Here is a 16,487-nt window from a genome sequence, read left to right as displayed (position 1 = left end):
AAAGATGTCACATAAATTTAGTGCACTACAGTACAAAGAATTAATATATGGTTAAAAGGATAAATTATTTTTTTACTGTTGATTAATATTCTTATTATTTTCTTAATAAGTCTTTAAAATGTCTGTAAAAATGGACAAAGCTGAAGTTGGCATCTTCATCTTGAAATTACTTGATTTCAGCCCACAGTCAAAAACCAAGACATATCTAGTTAAAGAAGCTTTTTTTATCCTGAATTTTTGCTACTTAAATAGGGACTTTTATTGTGTTTTAAATATTTAAAAAATATATACTTTATATACCTCAGGACACTTTGATAAAATGGAAATACCTCAAAATCTAAAGTGGAAAAACAAAAAAGACTTATGAAGTCAAAGTAAAGTTCAGTGTGCGTAGGTCAGTTTTGTTTTTAGCAACTAGCACCTGACAATCACGCTGGCTGTGCACAGAGTCCTGTTCATTACCTCAAAACCTCAATTAAGGACGGTTCTTGAGTTAATGTGTCAGCATATGAAAGCGTTATTTAAAGTGGAGAGATAAGGGATTTTTTGTGGACCTGTTTTCGAACGCTGAGTTCTTTTATGTCCAGTTTATCTTTAGGAGGATTGTCCTACTTCTTTACTCCTAAACTAACCTGAAACGTGCTCCCTCATAAACAGCTGACATCTGAAAAGTCAGCTCAGGTCACGTTGACGGTATCTAGCAGTGATATTTGTTTTATGGCCCCTTACCTGTGATGTCTGCGCTGATAAGAGGTCGATGCTCCTGTGTTAGGATGCTATTAACCTCCACACTGCTCCTCCCGCACCCTCCGTCTCTCTCCAGCGTCCTCACATGTCAGCAGCGACACTCATATGTCAGGGGCATACAGTCACGGTGACAAGGTGAAAGTGTGCTCCTGCCACGTGGACACAGATCAAAGTGCAGATAAGGAGGACAAATACACCGTGTTGTCTTCTGGTCAGTTCAGGTTAAATCCAAAAGAGATTCACTTCACTGCCTCTTTTTGTGAATATTTATACTCTCTGGTGTCACAAGGAGTTCACCAAGAAATAACTGACTATCAGTGTTACAGTTAAAGACTGCAGCTTGACCTGGGATATCATAAAAGGCGACAAACTGACAGAAATGAAACAATTACAATTCTACAATTCTACAATTTCATTTAGCAGACGCTTTTATCCAAAGCGACGTACAACACAAGCAAGAATTTAGACTTAGAATTAAAAAGCATTTTGTACCATAACTTAACAGGAGGACTAGTGGTCACTGCTAAAATAGAGGGATCAAGACTCGTTTGATCTCAGAAGCATGTTGATGTGCACGTGTTATCGTGGTCTGCGATTGTCTTTTACAAAGATAATTAACATATATCAGCCTGATAAAAGCTTATTTGAATGACAGAAACCATATTTTGATGTCAGTGTGAATTCAATTGATCAGTTAGCCCTAGCAGTAGTGTGACAGCTCAGCAGAGGAAACTGACACTGTCATGTTGTTAAAGACATTTGTGTCAAACATATACAGCCTTTTTTAAAGTACGAATCACTGATGTAGAAACAGCTCAAATAAAGTTCGTATTTTGTGTGTATAAAGTGTGTGGAGAAGACAAAGTATCAGTTGGTCTGTTTACTTCTGCTACCAAAAACACTGTTCCTTCAGGTTTAGCCAGTCCCTTGTGCTTAAGTCTTAATATTTTAAGTCTTTATGTGAACAGTTTTTTGTATCAACTTGTTTGTAGGTCTCTCTGAACTTTTCTCCCTCTGGCCAAGTCCTTTTTTTTTTTTTTTTTTTACATCTGCCAGTGAAGTTGTCTTTGTGCCCTAACTATTTTCGGGAAGTTGTACTGCCTCAGGTCAGAGAGGAAGCAGATTAACTGGGACTAAATGGAGCAATTAACAAGCAAACTCTTACCGTCCCTCAACTTTTTCTAATTGCAGACTAAAGTTTGACTCTGCAAGCAAAAGCCCTGAAAAGTGGTTTACTAAGGGACCTCAAAAATAAATCGTACAAGGAAGTCGGCATCATTATTGATCAAGTGTAGCACAAAATAAACCAAGACTCATGTATGCTTTATCATTCGTACTTATTAATCGTTTAATTGTTGCTTTAGCTGGTAAAACTGAACGTCACTTCACAGGAGGATTGAGAGAAAGAACTCAAAGCCAGCAGTTTGGGATTTAGAGCTTCATTGCACAGATGAGGACTCTTATCTTAACTAGAAAGAGACGGGGAGCGGGACAGGAGACTTTTTCTTTGCTCCCCAAGCCACACTGGCCGCTAATCTCAATATTCACCTTTTGCAACATTGTGCCCGAGAGCAGGCCCCCCAGGGCACCTCTTTGTTTCTCAAGATTTCCCAGCCAGAGAGATTTAGGGCCGTGTAGAGTCCCCAAACAATGACTGGCTACCCTCCAAAGAGGCTTGTCGAGTGGACAGACTTTTCTAGCAAGACTCCAGATTTAATTAGCTTCCTAGTCCAGTTAGAAAGGGAAACAGTATCTCAAGAATAAGAGCTTTACAGGAGCTAAATGGTTCAAACGAGGGGCATAGAAAGCTTCTGATTTGCATCATTTATAACCTGAATTTGTCTTTTCTTCTCCTCAAACTCTGTGTACACGCACGTAAGGATGTACATCAGAGATACTCAACTTGCTGCCCTCAAGGGCAACTTTTGAAAAATGACAGGAGGCCTGGGGCCAGTCGCAGCAGCCCCATACATGTTTCTGGGATTTTAGGACATTTCTAGGATTTAGGATGTTTGCCGGACTTTAGGAGGTTTCTTGGATTTTAGGACATTTTTGAATTTTTGGACATTTCTTGGATTTTAGGACGTTTTAGGACATTTGAATGATTTCAGGACTTTTCTCAGATTTTAGGACATGTCTAAGATGTTAGACTCTCAGTAGGATTTTAGGACATTTTGAGAATTTTAGTACATTTCCAGGATTTTAGAACATTTCTAGAATTTTAGGACATTTTTAGGACCTGTCTAAGATATTAGTATGTTACTAGGATTTTAGGACATTGCAGAATTTTAGGACGTTTCTCGGATTTTAGAACATTTCAAGGATTTTAGGACATTTTTAGGTTTTTGATCATTGTTTTTTGTGGTTTTTTTTTTTTCAGATTTTAGGATGTTCCTTTCATATTAGGACATTTGTAGAATTTTAGGACGTTTCTAGGATTTTAGGAGCTTTCTAAGATAAGAATCACTTTATTTTTTTGTAAATTACATAGTGGTTGGTGGAGGCCACCGGGCACCCTATGTGGGACCAGATTTGGCCCGCGGGTCATTGGTTGAGTATCACTGATGTACATCATCTGTTTGATGTAGTGCAGGTACACTCAAGGTAAAAGTCTGATGTTGACGCTTATCGACAGGAGAAGCTGCAGCTCTTTCTCATCTGTCTGTGCACCACAGTGTCAGGTTAACAAGCAGGCTGCTGCCAAGTGGGTTAGGGTGGAAATGAGAGCGCTGCCGTGGCCCCACGCCAACACACCGCCACCAGTTCCTCGCCACCGCCATCACTACTGTACACTGACACGTGCAGCTGTGTCCCAGTGCAACAAATACCACTACTGTCTTGTTTCTTTTTTCACTCCACACAACATTAAGTTTCCATTTTTCACACAACTGTTAACAGAATCACAGCATCTGTTTGGCGTATCCATGCACCCACAAAAGCTGCTTGATTTCTGTGAGCCCAAACAGGACTGCTGATGTTGGCCGCAGCCTGAACTTTTGTTCAACCTGTTACCCATCAGCCGCCAATAGAGTCCTGGCGTTGTACACCATTGCTCCAGGGGATCCACACCATTGAAAAAATAACTACTTGCCTACCGTTTAATGCCATAAAAAGTATTAAAAATACTTTATTGGCTATTTATCACCACCAAATTAAGGCAGCTTAATTTCCAATAGATGCAACTATGAGATTACATAATGGTGTTCAAATAATTTGCATTCATTGATGTGTAAACACAGTAAAGTCCGTAACAAGCAATGCCAGACAAGTGCCACAAACTGCAGTTTAGCAAAGATCTAAAGGTAGTTTTTCAGCTCTTATGCATGTGTTATATGATCAGTTCCTTGTTTTTTTCATTGGATATATTTGCTTTAGTTGAAATGTTTGCTTCTTAAAAAGATCTCACATTCGATTTTAGCTTACGGGCTTTAATAAATAAACTATTATCAGAGTATCTACATATAAATGTGACGTGCAAAGACAGCAGCAGTATAGAATTAGAAATATGAAGCATTGGCGATTTACCATGGGCTGATAAGAAGCAACAGTGTGCCTTTGTCAGCTCTTTAAAGGACACATGACAACCACATATGTATCGCTGTCAGGGCAAAGGCCTTTAATAAGTGAATAATCCACTGATAAAAAATAGTCCATTCAGGTTCTAAAAACTAGAAGTTTCTTCAATTCTATTCCATTAGGAAATTAACTCTGCAACAGTAAACATAAATTTTCTCAAGTAAACTCTAATTAAAGTTGAATATGAAGCAAAAGTAACATGATAATGGAAAAAACAAGAAATGTGTCAAATTTAGAGGTGCCCCCTGAAAGTCAAAGATTTGAATCATTAGTCGGAGGCTCCTCTTAAAACCGAGATTTAATCCATCCATGGAGCGAGACAGTGTGATCAGTGGTCGCCAAAGTTTGGAGTCAGGTGATTTGAAGGCAAAAAATAAACCTTGTAAACTTCCACCTGCTGTTTGATTTTGGCTCCGAGCGGCTACAGACGTTTGTTCTCTAAACAAACGACTGATAAACCAATGAGCTGATACAGGGACAACTCTGTATGCTCTCTAACAAATCTAAAAATGTATTTGTTCTGGACCCGAATCAGCAGCAGCACCTCCTTTAACCTCAGCTGTCCTCATCAGCAAAAGATCCTGATTCTACACGAATATTACAATTGCGGGAAAGCGCTGTGGACGCCACCTGCTACCAACGCCCTAAACGCTCAAACCTTCCTATAAGTGGCAAGGCCGGCTCCAGTTTTCCTCTGGCAGGATTACAGAGCGATCACTTTACATTTAAGAGCAGAGCAGAGTAGAGGGCCTTTGGCAGGCGTCCTACACTGGAGCAGGTGTGAGACACTCTACAGGCCTGCATGTTACATTTAATCAATCATTCATTAACTTGTATTTAATGATAACAACACTGTCGCTAATCACTGCCATGGGAAAAAATGCGCTCCAAAATAGACTCTTAATGGGAACAAAATGTGCAGCCAAAACCAAAAATGACCACCTAGCACCACGATTACGGAACAGTTAGAGGATGAAATAACTTTATTTCTTCTAGTGGTGGCTTTCCTCACTTGTACTTTGCTGTAATTGCTACTTTCTTTACAAATATTAAGGGATCAGTCTTGGTACTGAGGGATATTGGGTGCCAAAGTTCAGTACCTTAAAGTTTATCTTGGTAACAGCACTGCTTTTTAGTCTGCTCTGTCATCTCTGCAGCTTTTTCAAAAAATTAAAAAAATTAATTTGATTGCATTCTGAAAACCAAAACTTCCAACAGAAGTTATATGTCTATACTAGTATAGTATCATATTATATCAGCATATTATCCGATGGATATATGTAATAGTTTAGCATCTGTATTTCAGTATATTAATGGGTTTTTTTATAGCATGTTCTTTACATTCTGTGGATATTCAGTGTTATTATACTTACAAAGTATGCTAAAGTTGATTTATGTGTTTACTTTAATTGATTTTTTTTCTCTCTTCTAGTGTTTTATGTCTATTTCTTTTAGGGCCCTGATTTTTTTTAATCACTATTAATCACAGATTTCCAATAGTTAATTGCTATTAATCAGTTTCTAATCTAATGTTTTTAATTACTTTGCATTACAAAACATATTTGAGATCAGAGGTTAAAGGATCCCTGTGAAATGGCCATGCTGTTTCTCCATTGCCAAAATTAAGCCTAATTTTTGAGCGTTATTTAACCCCTTTTCCTGAGACGCTGGCATGACAAAGTCATTCTAAGTCTTTTACCTCCATATGATATCAGTATCATCACTCTAGATTTTAAACTCAGCCTGGTTCGGGCTTTTAAAGACTGGAATGTCAGCCGGCGATTAAAGCAATTTGCTAAATTAGCCAGTGTTTCTCAAAAAAAAACCACGAAGACACTGTCTGCACTGTTATTTACAAGTAATTGCTTTGAATTTGTGTCCAGATATCATCAGCCTATCTGCTTGGGCTGTTGTGGTAACTGCACAGGCATCGGTAACTACTGTGCTTTCCAGTGCAGAAGCATGAGGAGGGCGTTCCTCATGCTTCTGCGTCTGGAAAGTTCAGAAAATGAACTTAAATGCAGCCTTTAAAAACCAGGAAAAACGAGATGTTACTACAATATACAAAATTTAGAGACATCTAGTCTCATATCACAATACTGGTACAATATCGATACATTGTCCAGCCCTAGTCCAGACTTATTTAAACCAGTCTCGAAGAGCCAAAAACAGATTCTGTCTGACAGTGTGAACAAGCAGCATTTCTCTGCCTCTTCCTGAGTTTATTTTCACGTTCTTGTGCTTTGAGAATGCTCCAGTGGTTGGTTGGTTGGATCTTATGGCACATCAGTGACATGAAAGACACCTGATGTCCACAGCCACAGCAGGACAAGCATTGTGGGACGTCTTGGTGGTCACAGCAGCTTAGCTCCAGTTTTGGGAAGCCAGACCTGCTCAGAGGGGACTGCTGCTGTTGTTGTTGGTCAGAAGCTGTTTAATCTCCAAAAAGTCAGCTTTACAAGAACCATGAACATATGAAAGTGTGATTTTAGTTGGTTTCATCTTGAATTTAACAGGAGTTTCATGCCCTTAGGGACATAAAAGTTGCTCTACTTAAGCAGGACCTTGTTCAGACTTTCCACAGAGCAACATCCACACAGTGAACCGCCGGATAATGAGGAGAAGCGTCTGCAGATATGCACTTAAAATATACAAACGAGACGGAAGTCTGCATTGAATCATCAGCTCCTGCCCTACTGATCTGTGAAACAAACAGGCCAAGCCTTTTCCTGATGAGGTCATACAGACTGCTTCAGTTCAAAGGCCAGGTTTTTACTGCACTGACAGAAACCTTGTACACCAATAATATTCAAAATATGTGAAATTCAAATGGCTTCATGTAAACTTTTTAATCAGGTATGTAAATTATCAAAGGGTTTTTGCTTTTTAAAATGTGTTCATTCAATGTCACGTGAACACTCCTTATTGTTATGTGTTTTTGTTACATTTATCATTTTATTTAGGGGATCAAATTAACACTTTTTGGGAAAATTAGGGCTAGAAAATGGACATTATAATTTCAGAGCCTCACACTCAGAGCCCATGTTGTCTGCATAATTTTTATTTACAGTTTATTCATAACTATAGTTTTTTTATATAGTACATTTCTGCAAGGCAATGCCGAGCGCTTTAAACCTCAGAGGCGTGGAGACAAAGTGTGGAAGAAACACATTATAAAAGGACATTAAAATGCAATTAAAAATGACATTAAAGAGCTAGAGAATCATTTGTAAGATATTTGATTTAATAAAAGGCGTGGTAAACATAAAATTCATCAGCTTTGATTTAAAAGAACTTAGGGTTGCAGTTTGTTTCAGATATGTGGTGCATGAAAACTAATCGCTGCGTCTTTAGAACAGCAGTCAATCCTCACATTTGAGGAGCTGAAATAAAAGACTGTTTGACGTTTTTGCTTGAAAAGCGATGTGATGAGCAATTTATCAATGACCGAATTAGTTGCTGATTAGGGTGGCAGCAGTATACCAGTTTTAAGGTATATCGTGGTATGAAAGTTGACTGTTATCACACCCTGGTCATTTCCTTAGACAGACACTCACCTTTATTTTATTAATTTACTCAAGTTTGAATGATAAAAAAATATTTGTTCAACCTCCAAAAACCTTCTGTTTTCTACAATACATGGCCCAAAAATGTGCAAAAAATAAATAAATAAATAAATAAAAATCAGGAAAATAACCCAAAAATAAGTAAAAATGACACAAAAAAGAAAAAGTAAAAAACAAACAAACAAGAAAGTGACCCAAAAAAGTACTGAAAATTGAATTAAAAAAAAAAAAAAAAAAAAAGTAAATGCATATTGTTTTTCCTGTAACATGATTTTAAATTTATATTTATATGTAGTTATGGATATAGTTATCTGGACATTTTTCCTAGTTTTTAAGTTAAGTTTAGTTTTGAGTTTAAGTTTTGAAGAAGTAATTTTCAGTACTTTTTTGTCACCTTTGCCAAGTTGCTAAGTGCCCTTTTCTCCATGTTTTTGAAAGACATCATACAGATTTGCACAAGTTTCAAAGGGTTAAACAGCTTGTAAAAGGCGCAGCACAAGAAAACTGATGTGGATCCAGGTTTCAAAGAGTTAAGGGTCATTGTAACTGATAATAATAATAATACATTTGTAATACCGTATACTGTGAAACTAATATTTTCTGAGATGGTATTAGTGCCTTAAAAATCGCATACCGTTGCAGATTAATTTTGTCTAAATTAACCCTTTCAGCTCGATTTTACACCACTGATAATCTAAAGAATATCTAAAAAAAAAAAAAACTTAATTGAACACCTTCAGACTAAACTAACACTTTCAAAGCTATTTGAGTAAGATTTCTATTTTAATTCAGGGCATGATTATGTGTTCGTACCTGCAGCGGTGTGTGGAAACATGTCTGTGTTACTGACAGAAGTGCTGCTGCCATTTAGCTTAGATTGCTTTTTAAAATATATTGATCTCTTTAGTAATCAATACTATATTCCTTATTACTTCCCTCTTACTTCCAGGAGCTCTCCTCGTAGGCGCAGATGTACTTTTACCGTGGACATTATCCAGTCGGGAGTATTGAGCAAACGTTGAGTGCAGAGGAAATGCTCTGTCTGAGGGAGGAGACTGTAACCTCTATTTGAAGGTGACCAGGAGCCGCTCTGTGTGGGAGTGCAGCCGAACAGGGACCCCTTCTGGCTACAGCGTAGATTTCAGCAGCACTCCTCACTGAGGCTTTTAAAAGTGACCCTTCATTGTTTTCACAATGTCAGCCAGCTATTGTGTTTTCTTTAAACAGCGTTTGTCATGTGTGGTTGGAAACATTCGTGGTTTTATCCAGCTGGAGACTGTTCACGTGAGGAATAAAGTGCTCGATGTCAGACAGGATAATAATGAAACATTCAATCGGCAAGGAATTGATAGGCAGCTAAGTACATTCATAAGGAAAAATTGCATCGGATCTCTGGTTTCTGCTTCTTGAATGTCGCAATTTGCTTGTTTCTTTCATCTTATATGATGGTAAATTAAAAATTTAGGGGTTTTGGGACTGATGGTCAGACAATTTCTAACTTTGAGGATGAACAAACGGCGAGGTGCCGACCATTGAGATGGCAAAAAGATCAGAACGAAACGTATTTTCTCCAGAGCACCACGACTTGTTCAACAGATGTTTCTAGTTATCTTATTTTTATCTTCATCAGAGTGATGACCGAGGGGCCGTTTACACGGCAACGGCTTGCATGAAATGTTATTGTGTTTTGGCCTTTCGTTCACACAACATGGACATTTTTGGGGCCTGAAAACGCAAACTTGAGAGTATAATTTTTTTGAAAACGCCACCCGTTCTGTCGCAGTGTAAACTGGCAATGCACGGATCCTGTGAGAACAGTCGCGGCTGCACTTGGCACGTGGAGTGGTGGTTCTTCTGTTTTTAGTAAGGCCGTTCTCGCCTAAACGTGGTCTGAGACTGTTGTGATTTCCTTAAATACTGTAGAGATGCACGTATTTGTGGACCAAATGTCTTTATCGGCTGATATTTGCTATGTTGACTGCAGTATAATGAATATCATGCCTTCTGGCACAAAAATGACATTTCACTGACGGCAGTGGCTGATGTTTATCTTTTGTGTCACATCAATTTCAGTTTTGTGCCGACTGAATGTTGTGTGACGTCAGATGACACACGAGGTCTATTTACACGACTGCGATGAGCGAGGCCGTGTTAAGCTCTGCGTCTCACATCGTGGATGAGAGGAGAATTGGACTGAGCTGCAACAAGGCAGATATGCTTGTCCTTGTAAAGAGCATGCGTCTCAGCAAGAAACAGACTTTGAGGGACAATGATATTATAATGTTGATAATTGATGATATTTTATCAATATTTGTAATTTTTTATTTTATTTATCAATTCTATGTTAATTGATTTTAATGATTTTTTAATTAATATATTTTTTTTATTTTGAATTTGTTTCAAAAAAATTACCTTAGAATTAATTTTATTTATTTGTTTTATTTTTAACAATACTTGAATATTATTTAATCACTGTGTGAATAAAAAAAATAAAAACAGAAAAAACAACATCGACTGTCAGAACAATTGTTATTTTATATAACTATCAGCCCAGAATTTAACGCAACAAATACTGATTATTCGGGGTGTGCATGTTTTGCTGTTTGAGGTCCCTATTTATTTATATATTACAAAGTGATTGCCACTGATGGCAACTAAAGGCCAAGAACTGGTTGCCTATTTCTCAAAATGGCAACCATTACTGTAGAGCCCCGTGATGGGCGGTGTTTCTGAGAAGTAAAAGATAAATAGAGAAACTTAAACTAGATAAACTGTAGTAAATACAGTCATCAGTTGAGTCCTACTGAAGCCTCGCTGTATTGCGACACAGATTAAAGACATTTCTAAGGTTGGCAGGATTTAATAGTGCTGCTTCTCTACATCTTGGTGACAAAAGTGATTTTAACTTTTTCACTCTGACTTTTTTTTTAAAAGTTGTTCTTCCTGCACACTAACCAAACCATTTTGTGGCGCTACGTGACTCGTCTGTCTCCTGTCAGGCTCCCCTCAGCACTTCTGTCTCTTTCTGATGAGCCTGCCAGCTAATGAATCCCCGAAACGAGCTGAAGCTACAGCAAACACACAGACTGCTGAAATAGATTCCAGTTTGAAATAGACCGCTCTGCTCGGGGACCACGGCTGACACCCTGGGTTTGGACTGCAGCTTCGACGACGGATCAATGCAGACAGTTTCTGCTGAGTGAGACCTCAGTAATCCTTTTCTGTGTTTCATCTGTCTCCCTGTCTGCCTGTCTCTCCTGCTTCCTTCAGGATGTACCCAATAAAAGAGGTTCCTGTGGAGGCAGAGGCCCTGACTGACTGGCTGTATCAGAGGTTCGTGGAGAAAGAAGAGCTGCTGACCCACTTCTACGACACAGGTCTGTCTCCCCATGTCAGCTTGTTAAAGTCCAACTGAAATATGAATTCTTTTCAACTATGTGCGAAGAAATATAATGATGCTGCTGCTATGTTGCATATATTTTTATGCCTCTCCGCCAGCAATAGCCGAGGCCAGAGGCGTTATGTTTTCGGGTTGTACGTCCGCATGTACGTACATCCGGCACATTCTTGTTAACACGATATCTCAAGGACGCCTCGAGGGAATTTGTTCAAATTTGACACAAACATTCACTTGGACTCAGCGATGAACTTTTTTAGATTTCGGTGGTCATAGGTCAAAGGTGAATGTCACTGTCACCTTGTCAGTCTCATTCTTGTAAATATGATATTTCAAGAATACCTTGAGGGTATTTTTTCAAATTTGGCACAAATCGTCCTGTGGACTCGAGGATTAACTGATTAGATTTCGGTGGCTGACCTTGCATTCGTCTCATTCTTGTGAACGCAGTAGGTTAAGATGGTCTTGAGGGAGTTTCCTCAAATTTATAAGGAAAACGATAATATGTCATAATAGGTCCCCTTTCAATCACTCACAGCGAGTGCTGTGTTCGTCACACAAAATATGGCGTTAGCTGTTTCTACTCCAGACATTAATCAGTGGTTCAAACCACTACATTTCATGTAGACACTAGCGAAATTAAAGATATACTGTGCCAGATTTTTCTGAAATCAATCTGTAGACTCATACAGAAGTAATTCTTCTCAATCATCACACTTATGACCCACTAGAAGTGTGTGAGGGAGATTTTTTTTTTTAGTATTTTCTTATTTTCTGTGTTCAGGATGTTTATAGGTGTAACTCCACAGCGCTCAGGTGAGGTCGGGGCTTTGTGAAAATTTAGCGACCAGTGGCCAGACTGTAAGCAGCAGACAAATACAGCAAGACGAAATGCAAAGAGAGTGAATCTGGGGGGTTGGCTTTTTACTTTCACTTTTACTGGCAAGTGTGTTTAAAACCGTAATCTACAATCCTGCGTGATATACCTGTAAACTTAGATTTCTTCCCTTTGGTCATTGCAGTCTGGACCAAACAGGTACACAATTTAAAACAAGCACCAAGGATATGAATAATAATTTCTCAGAAAATAAAAGTACTTTAATTTCACTTTGTCTATAAGTAGTAACGCCTCGATTTTGAACAAATCTGACTCGTCTGTATTTCCGTCCTCGTCAACAGGATCATTCCCCTCCCAAGACGGACAGAAGGAGGCAATCTCCCGGCAGATGACCCTCGACTCAGTGTGGCTGTGCTTTATCCAGACGTTAGCTTTCGCCTCCGGCTACGTGTGGTACAGCGTCCTCCGGTACCTCTACTGCTGTTTATTTTGAGTGCGCTGATGAGGTGAGAGTCTTTATCGGACCACTGGAAAAGCCTCAGGATCAGTTGGTGTGTGGCCCAGCGTCATACTTGCCCCCCTACGATGGATGAATGTACATTTACAACAGTGGAGAGACTTTACAACAGGAAACAAAAAAAAAAAAAAAAAAAACATACGAAGAACACAAACACACAGATTACAAATTCAGTACGGAACTGGTCACAGGCATAGTTAACTCGCACACGACCCTAACACCACACACTCGCTCCGACGGCCTAGCAGAATAATCTCTCACACTCGTCACGACTCACATTTTGATGTTTACACGTCCTCATACACGTAGACGCTCACACGTACATAACTTTTTATTCGAAGTGAACGAAACGAGGCTCAGGACTCCTCCAGAGGACGCTCTGGACCGGACTCTCTCTTCCCCTCCTAGGCTTTAGCCGTAGTAGTTTTACAGAGTATAAAGTGTGTATGGACGCGTGTGTGAGTGAATATCTGTGACTAGAAGCATAATGTCTGCCCTTATTCTTCTTCCTGGCGAGAGCTGATGAAGCCCACTGGACGTCTCTTTCAGCCCGCTGACTCGCCGGCCGGCCACACCTTCCAGAGCGAGCGGCCGCGTGAACGTTGAGGCCGCGCTGCCGGCTGCTCCTCTGACCTTCATTGCACTAAGGATCCATACTGCCCTAACTGCTCCCTGTCCCAGGAAATATTCCTGCGTGGTAGCTGTCAATGTTTTATTTTTTTTTTTTTTTGTTTTCTTCCCTTAACCTGCATATCTCCACAACAACGGCCATTGTATTTGTTGTTGATGTCTTTTTGTTGACTTTTTTTTTTTTTTTTTTTGTTCCTGTTTCCGCCTGTCTGTCGAGGCAGTATTCTGAGCTCACTGAGAAAAGGGGGATCATGTTTACACTGGCAGCCCTGCTGAAAGCCTAAAGGGATGGCGGCTATGACGCGGCTATGACGCGGCTATGATGCGGCTATGATGCGGCGCTTGATTTAAAGGATTTCTGTGTCGGAAGTTAAAAAAGGAGGAAGAGGAGACGGTGGTTTTAAAAAGGAAAAAAAAAAAACAAAACAGGTGGCACGCAGGGCAAGAAATGCAGTCTGATCACCTAAAAAGTCCCTCTTTGTGGATTTTTTTCACCCTCTGCTCTCCGATGTGCATACACACACAAACACGTGCACACATCGCCATGTGCAGCTACACACACACAGCAGAGTGTCTCGAAGGATCATCTCAGCAAGCCAGACTGAGACGGCAGAGACTCTTCTTCCCCCATTGGACTACATAGTTTTACAAATATTTAAGCCATATGCTTAGTGTCGTCAGGCGGGAAAAAGACATGGGAAAAAAATACGATTTTTATAGGAAGCTACCCTAATGTTCAGCATTCTAAAATAGAGATTTTGGCTTACAGAACTATAGGTGTCATTACTGTAAATTTACAGCATAACCTGCCTAAGTGAGTGTGTGTGGTTGTCTTTTCCCCCCATTTTTGATATATATGATCCATGTCGTGTTGCTCTGTGATGTCAGAGTGTGGCGGCGAATTTCACGAGTGGTCAAATTTAATTTCATTTTAAATTACATGAAACTGTCGTCCTCATGTCATGGTATGTTTAAATCTTGTACATAACGAAGCTGAGGAAGAGTTTTCATCATTGGAAATGACGGCAGCAATCATTTCAGAGGATTTCAGTTTAAAACATGAATGTTTTTTTATTTTCTTTTACGAAAGAAAGCGAAGGTTTTCCCTTCACTTCTCAGTGTTAACCCTTTTTTTTCTGACCAGGAAGTTGTTGTGTGCTTCCAGATGTTAGAGCTACTGTATGTCCGTGTGCTGGCTGACACAACGTTTGCACAGCGACACACGGGCCCAGTTTCAAACCTGTACCATTGTACATTTTAAATCATCAGGATTTAGTGGGAAAAAAGCCTCGACTATCAAGCCTTACCTGATGTCCTGGTACCACAATCCCAAATAATGCTGTTTCCTCACACTCCCCTCTTGACAAACTTTTGTTTTTAAGATGGTGTGGAGCTAAAACTGGGCCAGTGAGGACAGGGTCACTCTTCACTGAGGAGGGAAACTCTGGCAGGGCCCTGCAATGATGCAGCTGTTCTCTCTCGAATGTACTTGTGCCGTGGTTTTAAGGTCAATCATGTGTAATTTGCTTAGCCTGCTTTAATTAGGGAAATTATAGAGGAGCGGTAATTATCATTGTCATAAACTAGTGCATTAAAGGTGCATTTTAGTAGTTTACTGCCCTCCCTCTGTGCCACTGTTGGTAGAAACTGTGTGTGAAATGCAAAAAAAAAAGGGCTACCTTACTGGGTAGGTAAAAAAGTTTTTAAATCAGGCTGTAAATGTGATTCATCCAGCGGCCCTTTCAGATTCCCCTCCATCGTGAGAGTGACTTGAAATTAAGCTTCATCTTTCTTTTATTTCACCTCTTCACTTTTTGTTTTTTAATTTTCTGACCATGTTTCCAAAGAAGGCAGGGAAATACTGTTTTCCTAGATGTGGTTTTAGGAAATAAACACAATAGGGATTTAAACAAATGATACTAGAGCTGTCTGTAATTTTCCATTTTGTACTTCTCATTTAATTCCTAGCTACACAGCCATTTTACAACACAAAAGACTTGTGCTGGAATAAAACATCATAAAGATTCGAACGGTGTAATGCTTTTCTTTTAACAGGTTTTAGACTCTTTGACATAAATAGCGTATGACAGTAAATGTTGACAAGTTGGGTAGACATCATTTAGCAGCATTTAAACCTCTGGAAACTGAAAAAAAAACAAAAAAATCAGTGTGACGTCTTTGAAAATCAAAAATGAGCAACTTGGCAAGACATGTCCTGTACTTTCTTGAGGTCATTTTCTTGTTGTGTTTTTATTTGTTCTCACTTTTCTTTTTCCCCCCTCATTTTCATGTAATTTTCTTCTAACTTTTTTACTAATTTCTTGCTACTTTTTGGGCTATTTCGTTTTAAGTTGCTTGTTGCCCTAGACTTTTTCTGGAAGAAATCAAGCCAATTTGCTCAGGTATCAAAGGGTTAAGCAATATCACACGAGTGAATGCTGAATATGACACGGCTGTGCCAAAGACAGTCACAGCCGTGTGATATTTAGTATAACAGAACGACCTCCGGTGTGATATTGCTTTTACACAACAGCTCTACAAGTGCCTTTTTTTAACTTTACAGTAAAAGGGACATCAGATTATGATATGTTTATTTTATGACTTATTTGGATCCGCCAACACAAATAGCTCTGCAACTGGACTCGGACTGGACCGTTGCCAAGCAACACAAACGTCCCTGCAAACTAGCTTGCTACTTTGTGTAGGTCTGAACGTTCCTGCAGGACAGCTACTTTGTATCGTGAACTTTTATCTGTGTTTTAATTCATTTTGCGACAAATAAGAGTCTGTCGCTTTGGTGACGTAGGTTTGAGCAGAGAGTGCGTTACAACATTTTTTGATGTCATGTCAGCACACCTGGAGATTTGCAGTGAAATATCCAGGTTCCTTTCTTCCCCTTTTCTCTGTCTCACGATTCATTATTTGACTCAAATGTTATTTGTGGAAATATGTTTTTATTTGCAGTGCAAAATTTGTTACAATGGCCCTTAATGTGGACTAATTCAGGGTTAATATAATTAAGAGCTCAGAGCTGCATGCACTTTTGTTGCTCTAGGCAAAAAACAGTTAATGCCACCGTCTGTTTGCAATGTACCACACCAGCAATAGCACACAAAGGCCAATATGCCATACACATAAAGCAAACAACAGTTGGATTTTATCGCTCATTTTTACCTTTATGGACGCTGTTTATCTCTGCTTCCTGTCTGCATGCCA

At 39.3% G+C, this 16,487-nt stretch overlaps 1 protein-coding gene across 1 annotated transcript in view; it reads left to right on the top strand.

Moving 5' to 3' along the window:
- Nucleotides 1–15,298, top strand: part of lpgat1 (lysophosphatidylglycerol acyltransferase 1) — a 66,492-nt gene extending 51,194 nt beyond the window's left edge. Inside the window, exons 7-8 of the mRNA XM_042503165.1 lie at nucleotides 11,160–11,266; nucleotides 12,466–15,298. Coding sequence (XP_042359099.1) covers nucleotides 11,160–11,266; nucleotides 12,466–12,617 — 259 coding nt within the window. The 3' untranslated portion in view covers nucleotides 12,618–15,298. The remainder of the gene's footprint in view (nucleotides 1–11,159; nucleotides 11,267–12,465) is intronic.
- The last annotated feature ends 1,189 nt before the right edge of the window (nucleotides 15,299–16,487 follow it).

Source organism: Plectropomus leopardus, chromosome 16 (genome assembly GCF_008729295.1).
Source record: "Plectropomus leopardus isolate mb chromosome 16, YSFRI_Pleo_2.0, whole genome shotgun sequence".
Lineage (NCBI taxonomy): Eukaryota > Metazoa > Chordata > Actinopteri > Perciformes > Serranidae > Plectropomus > Plectropomus leopardus.
Note: the sequence above shows the minus strand (reverse complement) of the source record. Positions and strands in the feature narration are given on the sequence as shown.